This window comes from Sorex fumeus, unplaced genomic scaffold (assembly GCF_029834395.1).
Source record: "Sorex fumeus unplaced genomic scaffold, SorFum_2.1 ptg000036l, whole genome shotgun sequence".
Taxonomy (NCBI): Eukaryota; Metazoa; Chordata; class Mammalia; order Eulipotyphla; family Soricidae; genus Sorex; species Sorex fumeus.
In genome coordinates, this window is record NW_026606093.1 from 4,217,762 (window position 1) to 4,240,460 (window position 22,699).

Genomic DNA, 22,699 nt, shown 5'->3' on the forward strand with positions numbered 1-22,699 from the left:
ATATGTAAGATTTTATTAAAAATATTTTAGTTTGTAGAATACCATACATATCACGATCACGATCATGATCATCCTGTTGTTCGCCGATTGCCTCAAGTAGGCACCAGTAACGTCTCCTTTGTCTTAGCCCTGAGATTCTAAAAAGTGCCACATTCAAGGCTCTTCCAGGCTTAGGAGAATGAGACCCATCACTGTTACTGGTATTTGGCATACTGGGTACACCATGGGGAGTTTGCCAGACTCTGCCATGCGGGCAGGCTGCATTCAGTAGCCTGCCAGGTTGTCGAAAGCAGGAATGAGATAATAAGGTGTTGCACTTCTGGGAGCTGGGTTTTATAGCCTCTGGGTTTTGGTCATACATATATAAAATATATTTTATTAAAATTTTATAGTAAAATATATTTTAGTTTATAGGATATATATACACATATATCCTATGTGTGTGTGTGTATATATATATATACATATATATATACATACACACCCTATGTGCATACCTATGTGTATATATGTACATATACACACTTCTGGGCTGGAGTGATAGCACAGCGGGTAGTGTTTTTGCCTTGCATGCAGCCAACATGGCTGACCCAAGTTTGATTTCTCCGCCTCTCTTGGAGAGCCCAGCAAGCTACCAAGAGTATCTCGCCCACACGGCAAAGCCTGGCAAGCTCCCCATGACGTATTTGATATGCCAAACACAGTAACAAGTATCACAATGTTACTGGGCCCGCTCGAGTAAAATCGATGAACAATGGGAGGATAATGACAGTGACAGTAACACACATCCTATATGTGTGTGTGGTTCAGGAAACAATAATAAATAGAAATTGTAATAAATACTCAGTCACTGTCATTGTCACTGTCCTCCCATTGTTCATCGATTTGCTCGAGCGGGCCCAGTAACGTCTATATTGTGAGACTTGTTGTTACTGTGTTTGGCATAAAATACTCAGTAGTGTAAAATAACACACATCAGGCATATATTAATAATACTGCTTACTATTTATAGAAAGATATATGTAGAAAAAGGAAACCTGTATAAAAAAAGGAAGACTAAAAATTCTCATTAACTTAGGACAATGATTGCCAGTATAGATGGAAAAATAAAAATGCAATTGAAAGAGGTACAAAGAAGACTCACTGTATTTAGCATTATAAAAAACAGATTGGAAGCAGATAAAACAAAATGATATTTGCTAATTCTGAGTGCAAAAATGCTATATTAGTTTTCTTATGATTTTTGAAAGCTTGAAACATTTTGTTAAAAATTGCTGACTGGTTCAGCCCTTTTGGAAAACAGTATGGATGACTCTCAAAAAATTAGAAATTGAGCTCCCATTTGACCCAGCAATACCACTCCTGGAATATATCCCAGAGAGGCAAAAAAGTATAGTCGAAGTGACATCTGCACTTGTTTGTTCATTGCAGCACTCTTTACAATAGCCAGAATCTGGAAAAAAGCTGAGTGCCCGAGAACAGATGACTGGTTAAAGAAACTTTGGTATATATACACAATGGAGTACTATGTAGCTGTTAGAAAAGATGAAGTCATGAAATTTACATACAAGTGGTACTACATGGAAAGTATCATGTTAAGTGAAATGAGTCAGAAAGAGAGGGATAGACATAGAAAGATTGCATTCATCTGGGGAACATAAAGTAACAAAATAGGAGACTAACACCCAAGAATGGCTGAGATTAGTACCAGGAATTTTGCTCCGTGGCTCAGAGGCCAGCCACACATGCTAGGGGAAAAGGGAGCTCAGATAGAGAAGGGAGCACCAAATAAAGGGTGTTGGGAGGATCCTCCTGGGATGGGAGAAGCATGCTGAAAGTAGACTATAGACCAAACATGATTGCCATTCAATGTCTCTCTTGCAAACCACAGAACCCAAAAGGAGAGAGAACAAAAGGGAATGCCCTGCCACAGAGGCAAGGTGGGATGGGGGGATGGGGGTGGGTGGGAGGGAAACTGGGATCCATGGTGGTGGGAAATGGGCACTGGTGGAGGGATGGGTATTTGATCATTGTATAATTGAAACCAAGGACAAAAATTTGTAAGTCTACAACTGTACCTCATGGTGTCTCACTAATAAAAATTAAAAAATAAAAAAAAATAGTTTGGTAGACACAGAAAAAGAAAGTGGTCTGGGAACCAAAAATACATGAATTTATACATTAAAATGGAGGTTGGTGATATAAAACATAGTAAGGGTTCTTGCCTTGAATACTGTTGATCTGGGTTCAATCCCTAGCATCTTTCTTGGTCCCCTGAGTCCCCCTAGACGCAATTCAGTACAGAGCCAGGAATAAGCCCTGAGCACAGCCGGATGTGACCCCCAAACAAAATAAAAATGGTATTGTACAGGGCCAGTGACATAGCTCAATGGTACTGCACAGGGTCACGGAGAGAGCTCAAGTGGCGGGTACAGGCCCAGTGTATGTGAGGCCCTAAGTTTGACCCCAGGCACTTCATACTCCGGCTCTAGCCCTGCAGTGTATATCCCTGGTGGCCCTTGAGCACCACTGATGGCCCCTCAGCCCCACCATTCCTAAGCACCTACTCTGCTGGGCCAACAACTGCGCAGTATTGGGGTGGTCCCTGTGAAATAATGGCAACTGTGGGTTTTCCTAAAGAAAAACTTCTAGAGCCTTCTGTAGCTCCTTGCCCAAATTCCCTGGCCTCATCATGAGTCTTGTACTGAGTACCAAGTAAGAGTGTGGTCTGCTCCTCAGAGAAGGGCAGTGCAGGTGCACCCCAAGGAAAGAAAATGACAGGAAATTGTAAGTTGGTAAAGTCCGGATGACCAGCAATGTAGGTTTGACATTTTCCACGCTCCAGAACAAGGGCAAATTCCAAGCTTAATGTGGGGCTCTTTGAACTGGTTCTCAGTAAAAATATTATCAGAAAATGATGATGCAATGACGGTGTGTCATCCACGTGCATTACACTCCCCACGACATCAGACTGACAGTACAGGAACATGCAGAGATGTAAAGAAATTTAAAGCGAAACAGACAGGCAGGAGAGGTAAAATAATGTCAATCCAGGTCTGCCTGATCCTAAAACTTATGCCCTCAGCTGCCACACTGTCCTGTAGCACATGTCACTCAGGAACCCACCTATCCAATTCAATCCAACTAAAACTAACTCACTGCATCTATAAAAAGTCCAGAGTCATTTATTGGTTTTGCAGAAATTTTGCAAAATTTCTGCTCATTCATTTCAAACCTGGGACAGTTTTAGAAAACTCCAAAGGTAACAGTCACTTCTCTGATGTCTCAAGGCAGAGTTGAGAAAGGAATTCATTCAACGCTGCCATCCAGTTAGCCTATAATTATCAGTAAGCTACCACAGGAAGCTTAACTTGATAGATTAATTTTTAAAAAGCTATGTAATCTTTTAATTTTCAGAAAATAAAGCTATGTCATCTTTTAGCTTTCATAAAATTACTCTATTGGAGTAAGTCAATACCAACTCATTTTTATAGCACCAGAAATAGTCAATCAAGTTTCCGAAATGACTATTCCCTAATCTGATGCAATGACATGATCTACTAATTCCTCTGGCCCCCACAAGCTGAGTGCTTGTTAGATATAGGGGGAAACTTGAAAAAGCATCTTCTCTGCCTGCTATGGTGCAGGTGTGTGGGGTTTGGCAAGATGTGAGGGTGAAGCAGGAGGACTAGAAAAATCGACTCCAGAATAGTGTTTGCAGAAGTGTGTGAATGGGCAGGTATAGCTGTGGATGCATCGGCGACTAATATGTTTATTTCAAATAGGTCAACTTCCAAAGTGGTGGGAAGAACCTGAGTGATTTTTTTTTTCCCTCCCTGAGAAGTAAAAAATCTTACAGGTGAGCTGAGTGTGTCTGAGAACCTCTGTTCCAAGCTGCAGGAGAGGACAGGCCAAGAGGCACACCAATGCTCTAACCTCTGCTGTGAAGCAAAGAGCATGGTATGAGAAGCCACCCAGGGCTAGACCTGACCTGACCTGACCCTGAGATGGAAAACTGGGTGCTGCTGGGGCCAGGGCACAAACCCTCATGGCCAGTTCTAGGCAGATTGGCTGCCACTAGAGCAGAAGGAAACCTCGCAACTTTTTTTGGACACTTGACCAAAGCAACTGATCATGTGACAGATGCGATGGCAAATCCACTGTGCTTCTGTATTCTCAGTTAATTCGGAGCAGAAGACTCTGAGGGTAGGGGCAGGAAATCCATTGGACTCTAGAGCCTGCGCTGGCACATGTCTTTCACAGGGGGGAGGGGCAGGAACCCAGAACTGGAGGGTTTAGCAGGAGAATCTGAAATCTCCCCGATGTCTGCCAAAGGCTTGCTCAGAGCAACTTGGAGAAGGGGAGAAGGGAAGGAAGAGCCCTGAGTGGTGCTGGCACGAAAGACCGATAAGGACAAGGCAAGAAAACGGAGGAAAGAAGGCATTCTAGAACTTCTATTCAGCAAACAGTAGATAGCCCACCACTGAAAGAGCAAAGCTGCGGTTCAGTGACGGTGCTGTCAGCAAAATCCTGACACAAAGCCCACTCAGTTACTTATTGGACCCAGTCACTAATGCAGAAGGAGCAATATTTTGGTCTTTTGATTTGGGGGTCATATGTGGCCCAAACTCAGAGCTTACTCCTGGCTCTGAGCTTGGGGATCACCAGATAGGTAGTAATGACAAGAGCCCTTGGGGCTTTGAATACAGAACTGAGTTTATTAAGCTAGGTTGGTGTGTGTGGCTGGGGTGGCGGGGTGGGGGATGATGCCGGAAAGGTGAATTACAAGTGACACCAGGACACTTGTGGTGGAGTGTCTTGGACATTCAAGGTGGTGGGGTAACAGTAATTTTGTTCACCATTAACATAAACACTCTTATTAGTGTAGCTCAGCCATGTTGCCTCAACTACAATTAAAGAAAAACCCTCATCCAAATATCCTTAACTCAGCCTTTTCTTCAGTGACCTTAATTATTAGTGACCATCCCTTCTATGAAATAACATACAGTGTGTTAACAGAAGGTCCTGAACCTTCTCCCTTCTCCACCAGGGCTTTCTGATACTAGATCCACTTGTGCTGAGGTGAATAAACTGCCTTCCAAGTGGTAGTTCCTCTATCTGTTGGAGAACTAACCTCTCCTAAGAATTTGGAATCTCAACACTGGATTCCCTAAAGCAGCTCCCACCACATCAACCTAATAGCAGGTGAATGTTAACAGAGTCTGTCAAAGTCCAAGCGGAACTCACCTGTTCCCGGGTCATCTTTTGCAGCTCAGTCTCCCAAGCTGCCTGGTCATCGTTCAAGTTATAGGAAGCTGGTGGAGTGAGTCCACGGAGGATCAGGGGGTCTCGGTCATGGCAGAGGGCTGTCAGGTGTCCAATATACAACTTTAATTTGCTTCTATTTTGGTCAAGTTCTAAGAGGGGTTGAATGATCTGAGGTGAAAAAACAAAACAAAACAAACAAAAACAAAACGAAATAAGAAAGTCAAGATCTGAAGTGAGGCGTTCAAATACAGTTATGCTTTATAAGTCAAAGAAAACCCAGAAAATATTGAAGCTCATGAAATCACTACTGAAATCTTCAGGATTATTAAAAACAGAACAAACCAGTAACACACTTGCACATTTTACACTGTCACACCTAGCCACCATCCTGGGTCTTGGAAGGCAATGCTGGCTGAGCATATCAGCAGGAAAAAGTTCTGTATTTAGGCAGGGGATTAAGCACAGGGCTGTTTTTGTACAGAGATGACATTCCTGATACGGAAAGATTCCAGTTACCTCACAATTTCACTTTCCACTTACTTATGACTAGGCTACAAAAAATTGCTAGTGAAATTTGGCATCTGAAAGTCTGGACATCATATACTTCATATGTTCCTTTATCTCCTGGAATGGAAGAAAAATCCTGTCTCTGGAGAAGGTGTCTGTTTTTCTTGGCCAAGAGATGTGATGAGTGAACTCATTACTAAATCTGCCTCATCCTGGAGTAAGCTTCCCTCATTCATTACACAGAGGCTATTGGATATTCTTAACAGTAATACGTAAAATCCTTATGTAACACCGAACAACTGACTCACAGCCAAGGCCTCTGGAATTCTGAGTTATAACCTGGGTCCTATGTTTTCTTGAAGAACAGACCGGCTCTAACCGCCTCGTCCCACCCTCTGCCCCATTCCTTGTACCCTGGATGAACAACTCTCCCTTTAGCTCTCCTTGGAAGCACACGAAACGACAGATGATTTCTGGCTCAGAATTTCATTTGTCAGTTCTGATGACAATCCCCTGGCGAGGTACATGGGAGTTGGTCGCAGCTTGGGGGTATTTCGGAGGAGCTGGAGCAGAGCTCAAATTTCAGAGTATTGAAATGTTAGAGCAGCATCTGTTTGACGCACAGCAGCTGTGAGAGCGGAGAAACCCTGCCAAAATGCGGGCCATCCTCACAATGTTCCCAGGGCTTAGGGGCAGAGATCTGCACCTGTTGCATGTCACTGGGCTGGCATTTTTCATCAGCAGGACACCTCGAAGCCACTTAATGAGCAGGGAACCCAATAATCTGCAAGTCCTCTGAAACAAGGCGTTACTTTCTATGGCGAAGCAGATTTCTCCCTGGCTGCCCCGTGAACTGCTCCTGCGACTTTCTTTTGTTTCTTTTTACGAGTTTTTAAATGAAGAACATTTTATTGTTATGATTAAAACTATATATATATGTATATTTATTTATTACATATATACGTATATATATACATATATATATATTTTTACTCTGAAAGGAAAAAGAGAAAAACCAAACCAAACCAGAAAACAGCAACAGGGAATCCAGCAAGAAGTCACAGCTGAGGCCGTTCTGCTGATTCTCAGCCCATTTCCGTTTGTTAGCTAGATCGATTCTAACATGACCATACTTTTCATTTTGCTAGTAATACGGCTAACCCGTTTAACGCTTTACCATGAGGATTTTTCCTGGGAAATATGGTTTTAATGGTTGTATTGTGAATATACCACACTTCTTGGATTTCAATATGATTTCCATGAAACAGTGGCAGGGGAGAGCCCAAGTAAAACAAGCGTTCGCTTAACAGAGGAGAGCGGAGTTCCGAGTTTAAGACTATAGAGAAGTTGGAACAGGACTAGAGGCAGCAGAGAAAGCTAATCAATTTAGTATCTTAAAAAGATATACACATGCAATTCTAGAATGATAAAGGTTAAACACTAGGTCTGCTGTGGGCACCTCTGGGGCTCTTTAAGAGACCCCCAATTGCATGCTCAAGGTGTGTTTTATGCTGACATTTTCTAGCATACAGGTAGAGCAATGCTGCCCATCATAAAGCCTGTATCAATCAAGCAGAGGATTTGGAGATCTGGACAGTAGAGAAGTTGGATAGTTTTTCCATAAACAAACCCAACCTCTCCAAAAGAAATGCATTTTATTTGCACTACCATTGCCTATTCACTGTAGAGAGTTCAGAAAGAATGCCACATGCAGTATTCCTCTAACGGTCGGTGTACTTCATGGTTCAGTAACTAAACTTGCTTATTCCTGGGTACTACTATCTCACATCCTCAGGCTTACAAATAATGCAGCCCAATTTCAGCCTACATTTTATTTTAGCCTGACATCAGTCTGGCGGGGGGGATCACTTTTGAGTGTTGTCCTGGGTTTGTCCAACTTTTTGTCATTCTGTGTATATATGTGTTTATTATTTCTCCCTCCCCCATCATCTCACACAACCACTCTTTTCTCTCTCTCGCTGGTGTGTGTGTGTGTATGTGTGTGTGTAATGGCCATTATATCTGGGCTGCAAAGCTAAAATAACTTGTCTTTTGGTAATTAAGGAAAAACAGCACCATACGTAATGCCTCTGAGAAAGTGGACAGTATGATATTTATGGAAGTTAAAACAGGGTAAGGGCCGGTGTGCTCGGGTTCGTTGGACCCGGAGAGACCGAGTTTCTGCACTGCTGGTGGAGACCCCCGTCCGGCCCTGGTTGTAGAAACTGCAAGTCTAAACTCCAGAAGAAAAGTGGACTTAGGGAACGGCGCTCCCATGTCCTTTACTCAGACAGAAGAAACAGTGTAGAGCAATGCTGCCCATCATAAAGCCTGTATCAATCAAGCAGAGGATTTGGAGATCTGGACAGTAGAGAAATTGGATAGTTTTTCCATAAACAAACCCAACCTCAGTGGATTTGGAACACTCAGTGGTAGTGGAACAGCATCTTTGGTTGTATTTTCTTCCATTTTTCAGTCTTTAACATTCTGGTAAGTGCAATGATCAAGTAAAACCGGGACAGAGGGGGGTGGGTGAGACCCCTCCCCATCCCAAGGGACCTAGCCCTGGCAGCAGAAAACCTCCAAACTCAACACCGCCATGCTCATGGTGCTCTCCGCTCAGGTGAGCTCACCCAAGAGTGAACCTATTCCTGGACTGTGACACTTCGTACCACACACACACACAGACACACACACATCCTACCCCTATTCCAAGAGTACTGCACCACATTTGATGGGGCTCAATGTAGAAGGCAACCAATCTTAAAGGGAATTTAAGATTGGTTAATCTTAACCAATTAAGATTAATTGGTTAATTAATTAACACACACACAAGGCTCAAACTTGAACATGTTAGTGATCTCTTATAGAAGGGCTTAATGGCCCCTGGGTGATAAACAACAATCTTCACACTCTTTCCTCTAAGGATACTTTTTGTACTGTTTTCAATGGTTTTTCCATACCAAACAACTGTCACTGTCCTCCCTTTGTTCATGATTTGCTCGAGAGGGCCCAGTAACTCTCCATTGTGAAAATTGTTACTGAGTTTCGCATATGGAGTAGGTCACGGGGAGCTTGCCAGGCTTTGCTGTGCAGGCGAGATACTCTCGGTAGCTTGCCGGGCTCTCCGAGAGGGGCGGAGGAATAAAACCCGGCTCGGCCATATGGGCCGCTTGCAAGGCAAACGCCCTACCTGCTGTGCTATCGCTCCAGCCCATAGCAAACAACACAAAATATATTATTTCGGTTCTGCTTTGGGGCAGTGATTGGGGTTTGGGATGGAAACATCTGAAGTATGGTGGTGGGAAGGTGTAACAGTGTTGGGATTGGTGTTTGAATATTAAATATAATCAAATATTGTGAACCACTTTATAAAGTTAAAAAAAAAAGGCAAACTTCTTTCTTTTGAGGCTGGGGTTGGGCTACCCTCAGTGGTATACGTGGATCACTCCTGACGGTGCCCCTTATGCAGTATCTGGGACTGAATCAGGGTCTGCTGCCTGCAGGGAAAGTGCCTTACCCCTGTGCTACTTCTTCAGCCTCAGGGTCAAATTCTTAACAGTAAATTGGAATTTGAAAGAATACTTAACTCAATATTGTGTGATAAGGAATAGAACTATGGCCTTTTTAGGTTTTGGTTCTTAACCAAAGTTAAATTTCAAATGAATTCAAATGTACTTCGTTTTGAAATGCTACCCAACAAAAAAGAAAAGAAGAGAAAACCACAATAGTTATTTTTCACGGTGGTGCCCGTTTTTCAAAGCTCAATGGAAAGACATAAAAAACTGATGGGACTGAGAATGATTTTTTCAAGATAAAGTACACTTTCTATGGTTAGGTGTCTGTGTCTTCGTCCCCATCAAGGAGAACTGGTACACACACACACACACACACACACACACACACACACACACCACTTACTTACTGGAAAAATCACTTCGGCCTCTCTGGAACACATTAACCATGTCAATCATGTGGGAATGGCCCTTATCTTTCCTCTCTTTACTCCTATCTAACTGGGTAGCCACTTAGAAAAGATAGCACAGTTCCCACAAGGTAGAGCTGCACTGCCTAATCTCAAGAGAGAGAGAAGAGACACTGCCACGGAGAAAGAGGATGCCTTACGGGAGCTGTGCGTTACGGCTTTTGTTCCATGCACAACTTTGGTATGGGGGTAAGAAGACCTACCACAAATCATTAGAAATGTGGTTAGTCCACATTAGTTCATTAGATTCACAGCTAAGCAGAACTATAGTTATACAACTTTTTTTTTTTGGTCGACGGGGAAAAGCTTTTAAAAAATTACTGTCAAGATAACCTCTAGCTGTCTAAAACATAATGCCAAGTTGTTAAGACAAATAATCCAGCAATTTGTTCACAATTATGATCACGACCATCCTGTTATTCGTTGATTGCCTTGAGCAGGCCCCAGTAATGTCTCCTTCGTCCTAGCCCTGAGCTTTTTAAAAAAGTGCCATATTCAAGGCTCTTTCAGAGTTAGGAGAATGAGACCCATCATTGTTACTGGTATTTGGCATATTGGGTACGCCACGGGGAGTTTGCCAGACTCTGCCGTGTGGGCAGGCTACATTCGGTAGCCTGCCAGTTTGTCCAAAATAGTTAAGGAAAATAAATGAAACTATAAAATAAGAATATCTTGGGTGATACAGAGATCTTGGTTTTGCTGCATAAACACTGATGTGCTGGGCTTGAGACTATAGCAGGTAGTGTTTGCCTTGGCATAGTCCAGACCGAGTTTGATCCCCAGCATCCAATATGGTCCCCCGAACATCGCAAGGAGGAGTAATTCCTGAGCTCAGAGACAGGAGCAACCTCTGAGCGCTGCCAGATGTGACCCAACAACTAAAAAAAACAAACAAACCCAATTTGCTTTCATGTAAAATTATCAAATGAGTTTCAGTGGCAAACATGGCATGGTTACAGAGGACAGTGACCTGAGTGCTTACTTCAACCTCTTTTCTACTTTTCTAAAATTAGGTAGCAAAAGGCCTTCTGAAATATGGAGAAGTTGCGCCTGAATTGATTGATAATGATAACTGAAGATTCCAGAGCATCCCATTTCTGCAACTCATTAATCTATGTGTTGAGAGATAATAAACTTATCTTGGAATAGATTTTCTTAGGTTAGTTGACTGATCTTCCTTTCTTTTTCTCTCATTTGGCTTTTTGGGTCACACCTGCCAATGATCAGAGGTTATTCCTGGCTCTCCATTCAGGAATTACTCCTGGTGGTGCATGAGGGACCACATGAGATCCTGGGGGTTGAACCCAGGTTGGCCACATGCAAGGCAAATGCCCTACCTGCTGTAACTCCAAGCCCTGGTTTTTCAATAATAGGAAGAAACATCAAAGTGAAAGACCCCAAACGAGGCAATTCATATGGCCTGCTTCTCTATCCGTACTCTACTCTTTCTACTTTATAGTTACACCAAATATAGGTTAGCTTGTGCATTCTAGGAACTTATTTTTGAGTGACCTGATATATCTCCATCATAAAGACTTGATGAATCTGCAGTATTTTCCCTCGGGTACTAATATTTCATTTGGAAGACTGACTTTATTTTATTTATTATTGAATCACCATGAGCTACACTTGAGCTTTTATGTTTGAGTTTCAGTCATACAATGATCGAACACCCACTCTTCCACCAGTGTCCATTTTCCACCACCAATATCCTCAGTATCCCTCCCCCCACCATCCCACCCTCTCTCTCTGCCTCTATGGCAATTTCCTTCTTACTCTCTCTCTACTTTGGGGCATTATGGTTTTCAATACAGATATTGAGAGGCTATCATGGTTGGTCCTTTATTTACTTTCAGCATACATCTCCCATCCCAAGAGATCCCTCCAGCCATTACGGACTTAGTGATCCCTTCTCTATCCCAGCTTCCTTCTCCCCCATCTCATAAGGCAGGCTTCCAATCGTGGAGCAATCTTCCTGGGCCTGCCTCTACTGTCCTTGGGTGTTAGTCTCATATTATATTTTATATTCTACAAACAGTCCATATTCATTCCATAGTCATTCTATGTCTGTCTCTCTCTTTCTGACTCATGACTCATCATCACTTAGCATCATACTCTCCATGACCATCCACTTATAGGCAAATTTCATGACTTCATTTTTTCAAACAGCTGCATAGCATTCCATTGTGCAGATGTACCAAGGTTTCTTTAACCAGTCGTCTTTTCTCAGACACTAGGGTTGTGAACAATGCAACGAAAATACAGATGCAGATGTCATTTCTTCTGTGATCTTTTGTATCCTTGGGATATATTCCCAGAAGTGGTACTACAGGGCTACATGGAAACTCAATTTATAGTTTTTGAAGGAATGCCCATATTTTTTTTCCAAAAATGCGGGACCAGTCGGCATTCCCACCAACAATGAAAGAGAGTCCCTTTCTCCCTACATCCATGACAGCACTGGTTTTTCTTGTTCTTTTTTTTTTCTTTAAATTTTTTATTAGTGAATCACCATGGGGTATAGTTACAAACTTACGAACTTTCGTGTTTGCATTACAGTCTTACAATGATCGTTTACCCATCCCTCCACCAGTGTCCATTCTCCCCCACCAATTTTCCCAGCATCCCTCCTACCACTCCCACTCCATCTCCCACCACCCCACCCTGCCTCAGCGGCAGGGCATTCTCTTATATTCTCTCTCTTTTTGGGTGTTGTGGTCTGCAATAGAGGTATTGAGCCGCCATCATGTTCGGTCTATAGTCTACTTTCGGCATACATCTTTCAAAACAAATGGGTCCTCCTAACATCCTTTGCTTGGTGTTCCCTTCCCTATCTGAGCTGCCTTTTCCCCCAGCATGTGATGCTAGTTTCCAAACCATGGAGGAGACCTCCTGGTCCTTATCTCTATTACTCTTGGGTGTTAGTCTCCCATTCTTTATATTTCACAGATGAGTGTAATGTTTCTATGCCTGTCCCTCTCTTTCTGACTCATTTCACTTAACACGATACTTTCATTGTTGATCCACTTGTATGTAAATTTCATGACTTCATCTTTTCTAACAGCTGCATAGTATTCCATTGTGTAGATGTACCAGATTTTCTTTAACCAGTCATCTGTTCTTGGGTACTAGGGCTTTTTCCAGATTTTGGCTATTGTGAACTGTGCAGCAATGAACATACATATGCAGATGTCATTTTTACTATACTTTTTTTGCCTCTCTAGGATATATTCCCAGGAGTGGTACTGCTGGATCAAATGGGAGCTCAATTTCTAAATTTTTGAGAATTGTCTGTACTGCTTTCCAAAAGGGCTGAACCAGTCGGCAATCCCACCAGCAGTGCCAAGGAGGGTCCCTTTCTCCCCACATCCAACATGGTTGCTTCTGTTTTTTTTTGGATGTGGGCCGGTCTCTGTGGTGTGAGATGATATCTCATTGTTGTTTTGATCTGCATCTCCTTGATGATTAGTGATGTAGAGTATTTTCTCATGTGCCTTTTAGCCATTCAGATTTTTTCTTTGAGAAAGTTTCTGTTCATTTCATCACCCCATTTTTTGATGGGATTGGATGTTTTCTTCTTGTAGAGTTCAACCAGTACCTTGTATATCCTTGATATCAATTCCTTATCGGATAGGGATTGGTTGAGTATCTTTTCCCATTCTGTAGACTGTCTTTGTATTTTGGTCAGTTTCTTTTGAGGTTCAGAAGCTTCTTAGTTTATGATAGTCCCATTTGTCTATCTCTATTTTCACTTGCTTGGCCAGTGGCGTGTCATCTTTGAAGATACCGTTAGCCTCAATATCGTGGAGATTTTTGCCAACCTTGTCTTCAATGTACCTTACAAATTCTGGTCTGATGTTGAGGTCTTTAATCCACATTGATCTGACTTTTGTACATGGCTTTAGGTAGAGATCTGAGCCCATATTTTTGCACACAGCTGTCCAATTTTGCCAGCACAATTTGTTAAAGAGGTTTTCCTTGTTCTATTTCACATTTCTTTCTCTCTTATCAAAGATTAGATGATCATATATTTGGGGGATGTCCTCGTTCTTTTTGATGTGTGCCAGTCTCTATAGTGTGAGGTGATATCTCATTGTTGTTTTGATTTGCATCTCCCTGATGATTAGTGACGTAGAGCATTTTTTTCATGTGCCTTTTGGCCACTTGTATTTCTTTTTTGAGATAGCTTCTGTTCATTTCTTCTCCCCATTTTTTGATGAGGTTGGAGGTTTTTTCTTATACATTCTACTAATGTTTTGTATATCCTGGATATTAACCTCTTGTCTGATGGGTATAGAGTATTCTTTCCCATTCCGTAGATTCTCTCTGTATTTGGTCACTGTTTCTTTTGAGGTGCAGAAGCTTCTTAGTTTAATGTAGGCCCATTTGTTTATGTATGTTTCCACTTGCTGGTCAGTGGTATTTCATCCTTAAAGATGTCTTTAGCTTTAATGTCATGGAGGGTTCTGCCTACATTTTCCTTTGTGTGTAAGACTGACTTTAAAATAAGTCAACATTTCCTCATCTCTTCTTGTGTTCTTGGCAAACTATTTTGATATTTCTTGATTCTTCTGGGGCTAGCTCACTGCCTGAACTGGCCACAAAATTTTTTTTTTATTTCCTCCTCCTTTCATCTGCTGAAACTATTCAGAGGGTAGTTCAACCACCCACATGTTTAATGCATAAATGTGAGTGGAAGTTTTCATTTCTCAATGGGCTACTTACACTACTGTCCCCCTTACATAGGAATGTTAAAAAAAATCCCAGAACAATCTACAAATTAACTTCCCAGAGACACGATTCTCTTAATGGCATTCTTTTCCAAAGGACACGGCAGAGAACTAAAGTTAAAAAAAAGAAATGAAAGGAAAGCAAGGGAATAAATCATCAATATAAAGTCAGCCTTTAAGTCAGCCCTGAAAGTTTACTTTCTCGGTCAATAATGTACTTCTGGGACTGGAGCGAGAACTCCATGAGCTAAAAGCTAACTGTATGCTTTGCAGACAGGAGCCTGGGATTCAACCCCATCACCACATGATTTCCCTGAGCACTGTTGGAGTGAATCCAGAGCACAGAGATGGGTATAGCCACAGGGCACCACTGGGTGTGGCTTACCCATCACAAACCAAATAATGTACTGAGCATCAGGAAGATGAAGAACAGTGTAGTCTCTTCTTAAAGGTTGTAGCATTGTATTATATTTTTTCCTTATATCAACTATGATAGAGTTTCTATGAAGAAACAAACCCTGCCAATAATTTTCCTCTAGCACTTAATAGCAGTACTTGTCAAGACACACAGACTAAAATTTTAAAATGACACAATTCACTTAATAAATGCCCTGTGCGCTTGTGAAATTCCTTTGATGAGAATATTGTAAGATGCGTACTTATCAGGCTGGAGTGATAGTAGAATGAGTAGGGTCTTTGCCTTGCCCACGGCTAACCTGGGTTCGATCTCTGGTACCCCATATGATCTTTGTTCCAAGTTTAATTTTTAAGCTTATCTCAGGTAAACCCTAAACTGATAAATAAACCTCTTTACCTTCATTTAGGGTTGACAGTCTTCATATACAAGGTTTATTTTTTTATTTTTTAAATCCTTCATAGTCTCTGAGCTCTAAACTCCTAATTACCTTCTCAGTTGAGCCACAAACAGAATGATAATTAACGAATTCCCTAAATGTTTGGGAATTTTGTTCATTACTCTTCTTTAATCCTAACAGGGATAAAAACACCCCATGAAAACAGTCCTTATTTTACACTTGCAAGGGATGAACTGGTCAAAAATATAACTAGAAGCGTGTTCCCTCTAAAAAAAAAACTATATATATCAAAACTTCAGAAGTCAATAAGGTACCCGTATATAATTTCCATTAAAAATTATTGTAAACATTTAGATTCTAGAAAATTTTGTTAATTTTAGACTTTGTGTTTGGCTACAGGGGTAGAGAAATTAAAAAAAAATTATTAACCACGCAGTTGCCTTTTTTCTTGGTTTCTACAACTTCAGAAAAAACGAAATGATAAGCTAAAGTTAAAGGTAAGAATTTCCAAAGCTCTAAGTCCTAAATCTCACTTTCGTCACTATTTTTCGTGTATATCTATTTGACTTCTCAAAAGGATTTTACAGAGTGAACTGTTTAAAAATATACTGAAGGAGGGGCCAAGATAGGTGTAAGGGAGAGACCATCAAGAGCGAATCAAATAGAGAAAACCACGGAGATCCTGCTGAGAAAATTCACTAGGCAACCTGGAATGATATCTGGGACACGATCTGCTGTGGAACAAGGAGCTGTGGCTGATCGGAAAGCTCAAGGTGACCCCAGGGAGGGAAGAGGGGTGGCACCAAGACTGCCAAAGCCAAAAACAATGCTTGCCAGACACAGAACTCGGCCTTTATAAGCCTGAGCCAGAGGCAAAAATCTAAAGAAGTTAGAGCCCTCCGCAGAAGGCAGAGAGCTCTGAGGCCTTTCAAAGCAAAGTGTTCAAAGTGGAGCGAGGAACAGCAGTGGGCTGAGTGACGTCTGCCTTCACCAGATCACATCCACGTGAGTCGCCTGCTTGAACCCACATCCGCTGAGATCCGCTCAGGGATGAAGGCCGAGAGTCCATAGAGGGACTTTCAGCAGACACTAAGGAGAGCTGGCAATGGCTCTCCTTTGCTTGGTACGCCCATGCACAATCCTTGTTTGGACATTGGGTTGGAGCCCAGGCCTGGTCAGCTTGAGTTTGGTAACGCAGGCCACCAGGCACTGGGAAATGCAAATATTATAACTGCTCTCAGGGAAATGTAAGTGTATTAGGTGTGACTGGGGGTTCCCTGAGCTCTCAGTTGCTGCCTAAGCCTGGTGAGCACCAAGCGCGCATGTCAGGCGGCAGTCGCTGAACCCTGGGCTGTAACACTGAATCAGCTGTCCTTAGGGATGCAAGTGATGCTCGTGCAAATTCCCAACAGCACTGTTGTTGCAGCAAGCCGGGGTGACCACAAATCCTCGAGGGCATCCAGGCCCCCAACAATACTACAGCCTTGAGGCTAGGCAACGACTAGATTTAGCAACTCTGAGTATCAACTGTCACTCAGGCCAGCTCAAACTCGGATGGCCATCCCTAACCCTCATATGGCACCAACCAAAAATGAAGGAATGGAAGAATTTGGCTACATTGATGGACGAAGACAGAAGCCCACGAAGGTCTTTAAACATACTAGAACTTTTTTTCTGAGGAAGACTTCTAAGTAACAATCCAACAAACAGCTCAGTGAAATGAAATCAGTGGAAGAGATGACCAATAAGCTCGGAGAAAGTATAAAAGAATGAAAAAGTTCCACACAGAAATGAATGAACTAAAGAGTACAGAATCTGAGCTAAAACCCAATTATGTGTCTTGAGAGCATAACAAAATAAGTCAGAATTTGAATCAGGGACCTCAAAAACAAGGTAGAGGGGATGCAGAAAAAAGAGGATGGGGGAAAAATTGAAAAAGACATCAGAAGAGATTTCTAGAACAGAATAGGATTAAGTGGAATAACATTTCACCACAGAGGTTCCAGAAATGAAATTTGAGAGAAAGGGGAAGAATTGGTGGTGAAGGAAATAATAGCTGAGAACTCTCCCAGTCTGGGGAGGAAGACACATGATCTGATCCAGGAAACCCAGAGTTCCAAACAAGATACACACAAACAGAAGAACACCAAGACACAGTCATCAAAATGACAGGAATCAAAGCAAGGAAGATGTCTTAATGGAGCAAGAGAAAAGCAAAGGAAAAAGGCAAACCCTTCAGAGTTACAGGAAATGTCTCAAATGAAATGCAAAAGGTAAGAAAGGACTGGTCTGATGGTGCAAAGCAGGGATGAGAAGAACCACCAATGAAGAATCCTCTATCTTGACACATTACCCACTCAGATTTGAAAGCGTCACAAAGACCTTTCCAGAAAAACAACAACTAAAGGCATTCCTGACCTTTAAGTCAGCTCTGCAAGAAATACTAAATGTTCTTCAATGAAAAGTCAAGGGAACTCTAGTCAGGTACATAAAGATACATGTATAAACAAAACAGGGGGAAGAGGAGAGTAACAAAGGGGGCTACAGGATGAACTCAACTTGCCTTAAATGTCACAAGGGATCGAAACTTAGAACTGTAGTTTCAGATGTAAACCACCTGGTAACCTAAAGGCAAAAAGAATTAGAAGATACTAACAAGGATTGGCAAACAGAAGCAGATCACTACATAAAAAGTTGGCATCAAAATCCAAGAGAAAGCCCATGAACAAAGTCAAACATGTCTCCCTAGCCTACCTTATGCAACAGAGTAAAGGTTACTTAAATCTCAATGAAGTGCAGAGAGCGGTGGTGTTGGGGGAGTGAAGTCTGCTGAGAAAGATGTGAAAGCGGAAGCTTTTCAAGCACTTGCAGTAAGACCTTCGACACACATGAACAGGAAGGCAGATCATAAGTACAGATGAAGACAGCCTAGATAAATGGCTATAAAATGGAGCGAAAGCCACTAAGAAGTTATTACAAGTTGGCCAATTAAGGGCACATACGGTACGCACCCAGAAGGATGGTCGGATGAAAGACAAGGAGGTTACGGGGGTCAAAGAGACAGTACAGGGGTTAAGGAGCATGTGTTTCAGACAGCTGACCCCAGTTAGATCCCCGCTGAAAATGCAACATGATACTCTAAGCATGTTCCCAGTGCCCGAGTAATTGCCAACACCATAGAGCCAACAGCAGCACCATATCCCCAGGTCCCCTCAGAGAGATATTGGCCTGGCTGATGGAGACCCATAGCCCTGGGCATCCAGAGCACTGTCCCAGCAAAACCAGCAAACATTACCACCAATAACAACAACAAACAAGTAAGGTTACTAGGATCAAGAAAGCCACATGCTCTGGTGGATTCAGAACTTCTAAGAGCAGGTATGTATTCCTGATTTCTTCTTCATTCTTTCATCCCTTCACCCTCTTCCTTACTTTTAAGAGTTAATAAAAATGGGAAAGGAACAAACATGATAACCTCACAGTATCTGTGCTGCAGATCATAGTGCCCAGAAATGGGGGGAAAAGGGGAGAGAGAGAGAGAGAGAGAGAGAGAGAGAGAGAGAGAGAGAGAGAGAGAGAGAGAGAGAGCGCCTGCCATAGAGGCAGGCTGGGGAGGGGTGGTGGTGGGAGGGAAGCTGGGGTCAGTGGTGGTGGGAAATGGACACTGGTGAAGGGACGGGTGTTGGAGCACCGTATGACTGAAACCTACCATGAATAGCTTTGTAGCTTTGTTATTGTGTATCTCATGGTGACTCAATTAAAAAAAATAAAAATTGAAAAAAAAGAATTAATAAAAATGAGGAAGACCATCTTTAATTCAAGTTCTTGGTTTGGGGTATGCCTTTCCAGAATCATTTATTATGTCTTAGTGACAAATATATTATGTCTCAGTGACAAATTATTATGCACATACATTATATACACACACACTTATGTGTGAAATAATGGGAGGGGAGGAGTCTAGTCAGGGGGAAATAAGGCAAAAGAGGCAGAAGAGAGGACCCGTTCTGTGAGCAGACAAGCCCAAAGCAGCGGATGCTGAGTGCTCAGAAGGCAGTCCCAGGCAGACAGTGGGGCACGAGCAAAATGGTGCCCTTCAATCCCTGCGGGCCTGGCCGAGCAGCTACTCACATGCTGAAACGGGAAACTTGTGTTCCATTCAGATCCTCTGAGGCCTGGGCCTCAAGTACCCAGAGATAATTGTTCCTTGCAGTCAAGTAGAACGCCACTTCCTGGCATTATCACGTGTATGCCAGAATGAGGATCTGAGGAAGGAGCAACATGCCTGCTGCAGTAAATACGGCTACAACCTGACCACAACATTCCATCTTCTTTCTTGAATGCAACATGGCCACCGCACTGGGAGTGGAAAGGGAAGCCCAGTGGAGCTGCCCAGGGTGACCAGAAGGAGCCCCTAATCGTGACAGCAGCTCACAAAGTGAGGAAGAACACAAGGAAGGCTGTGAATCCAGGGGACACTCATTAGCTGTTTCTCAACCTGCGGGTATACGTGGGAGGAAAAAAAAGCCATCAGGGTGAGAGTTAACTGCATATCTGGGGAAAGGCTCCAAGGCACATCATCTCGGAGGAGATGAGATGATTAATAGCTCTTTCAAGGCAGGTTAAAGGTGCATATGCTTCTACAGAGGAAGTGGAGGGAGAGAGGTCATTTCCCAATAGTCACATTATTATTTCAGCTCTGACATAAAATGCAACAGACTATGCATATATTTGTAAGTCTACTGCCTAATGCTTGCAGATAAATCTGTGACCCCTGAAAAATCTTCTTCTGGGTCTGAGGTCTTTGTAGACATAGGTACTCATTAAACAGTGCTTAGGAAGAACTTGTTCTGGGCTAGAGAGACAGTACAGCATGTAAGTTACTTGCTTGCATGTAGCTGACCTGGGTTGGACCCCTGGCATTGCATTTGGTCCCCTGCACACAGCTGGAAGTGATCTTTTAGTGCTGAGCCAAGACTGGGCCCTGTGCACCACCAAGTGTGGCCCCAAATCCAGAAATAAAAAAAATTAAATAAAAAAAAACCCAACCCAACCCCAAAAAACAAACAAACAAACAAAAAAACTTGGCCTACAAGAGTGTAGCTCAGAGAGAATTAGTTTCTTTATGGCCTGGAATGCAAAGGGAAAATATAAACAGATCTGTAGCTGCGTATAAAGACCAGAATTGGGTAGCTGTGCTATTTAGAGAAAGACAACCCACATATAGGAATCTGATCTCTTAATGTTGAAGTCGGAAATCGTTCAGGAAACAAACTGTGACAGGTTGGAAACATTTGTGCTCTGGCATCCTTAAGAATATGCATGTATACGCTTGCAGTGGCCAGAGGGTGTTAGGGCAAGATGGAAGGAGAGATCTGAGCTGAATGGCCCTTTGCCAACATTTTCAGCTTAGTCCAGCTTAGTTTTCTCTGCAAATAGCGTGCCCCAAGAACTCTGTATAACGGAGAGGATGAGAATGCTTCTGTAACAAGGGTATTGCAAATCTGAAATAATAATATCCCTCTACGGATAAGGACAAGAGGCTCGAAGGATGTCTCCTTAACAACTTCCTCTCGTTACAAAAACCAAAATAAAGTCCGGTTGTGAGTGGCATCGAATTTCTGAAAGGCACAGTCCACATCCCTCCACCAATGTCCCCAGTTTCCTTTCCCTCCCCAAGCTTGTCTCTAAGGGCGGGCATCTTTGTCCCCTTTCTTTTAAGCAGATATGCCCCTAAACTCAGCAGTTTTGCTTTGTATCTATATTTTGTTTATCCACTATTATTCTCTTTCCTTCTTCTTCTTAGTCCTCCTGACCTACGCACATGAAGAATCTTTATTGTTATTACTATTACTTTTATTGAAGCTATTTATAAGGAAGGTATTTACAACTGAGTTTGTGGCATTCAATACTCCACGTCAATCCCTTCACCACTGTCCACATCCCTCGACCAATGTCCCCCGTTTGCTTCCTACTCCCAAGCTTGTCTCTAATGGCAGGCATCTTTCCCCTCTTCTTTTAAGCACTGTGATTTACAATGCTGCTACTGAGAGGGCTTCAAGTATAACAGGTTACCTCCTTCTAGCACTCCTCCTCTCCAGAGAGACCACTTCCCTCCACCACTGTCATGTTTCCTCTGTCCTACCCCTCAATTCCGCAGCCCTACCCCAGAGGCATGCTTCTTACTTACTGAAGACCAGTTCTTGTGTTCACATGAATCTATTTCCAACACACACACACACACACACACACACACACACACACACACACACACACACACATACACACCCCACCACACCCCCTAAAGTAATATATTTGAGCGGGGGATCTTGGCTGCTCTGACAGAGTTGTTCTTCCTGGATTTATGTCTGCCATAGTCAATCAGGAAATCATATTTAAAAAGCAAATTCTTTCTGAGAATTTTATACACCATGAACAAATCCCATGGATTAACGATTTCCAGACATCACCCCTTTCACCTTGGGAGTAATCCAGGCTTTGGGTAGGAAAAAAAAAAGGTTTGGGAAAAACAAAAATTAAAGACTATTTTCTCTACCATATTTTTTCATTTGAAAATAAAACCTCCAGTATACCTCTTCTCCCTAACACTGCTAAGTTTAAAATATTTAGTCCAACATCAACCCCAACAGAAATCCCTACTCAATAGCACTAATCACCGATGCCTAAGAAATGCTTAATTGTTTGAGGATAAAAAAGTGATCAAGACAAAAGGGTCATTAGTAAGTACCCAAAACCCTACAATTTGTGACTGATAACAGATAAACCAGGAGTCAGGGGAATTCAAGAGTAAATGACTCGGGGCACAGCAAATCCCATAATCTCCCATTAGAGAATCTTCCTGGGTGCAAACATTTCCCAGTCTTTGGAAGAAGGCCCAACAAGGGTCTGAGTCTCTCACACAAGGCTTGGTAAGTGCTGATCGAAGATCTTTTATTTCTGATTTCTGGGGTCCAGTGATAGAGCGGAACCTTTCCTTTGGAATGTGAGGCACAAAATGGCCTGAAAGAGCAAACCCTCGAATCCTGAGAGGAAAGCAAGGGTACTAGCAAGTGACAAAAACAGGATGAGGCAGACAGGGACAGAGCTTCAAGGAATAGAAATGTGGGCACACTGAGAGTGAAGAATGTGAAGCCAAGAGATCGAACAAGGGGCAAGCAGGTTCCTAGCAGTAAAATGACTTGGGAAGGACAGGGGAGGAACAAGCTAAGTTTGGACAGAAGCTTCAATTTGTTGTGCTACCAGATACTAGCTCCAGCCAGAGCTTCCATATACCTGGAAATTCTGTAGCCATTCTAGTGAGGTTAAGACAAAGGATAAAGATCCTGTTTTTGATATCATCAGAAATTATCAAAATATAACAGATTTTGATATGA

At 42.4% G+C, this 22,699-nt stretch overlaps 1 protein-coding gene across 6 annotated transcripts in view; it reads right to left on the minus strand.

Annotated features, from left to right (window-relative positions):
* Positions 1 to 22,699, minus strand: part of ERC1 (ELKS/RAB6-interacting/CAST family member 1) — a 490,300-nt gene that overhangs the window by 47,747 nt on the left and 419,854 nt on the right. For all 6 annotated transcript variants that reach the window (XM_056117812.1, XM_056117809.1, XM_056117811.1 and 3 more), the window contains one exon: positions 5,248 to 5,436. In XM_056117812.1, coding sequence (XP_055973787.1) covers positions 5,248 to 5,436 — 189 coding nt within the window. The remainder of the gene's footprint in view (positions 1 to 5,247; positions 5,437 to 22,699) is intronic.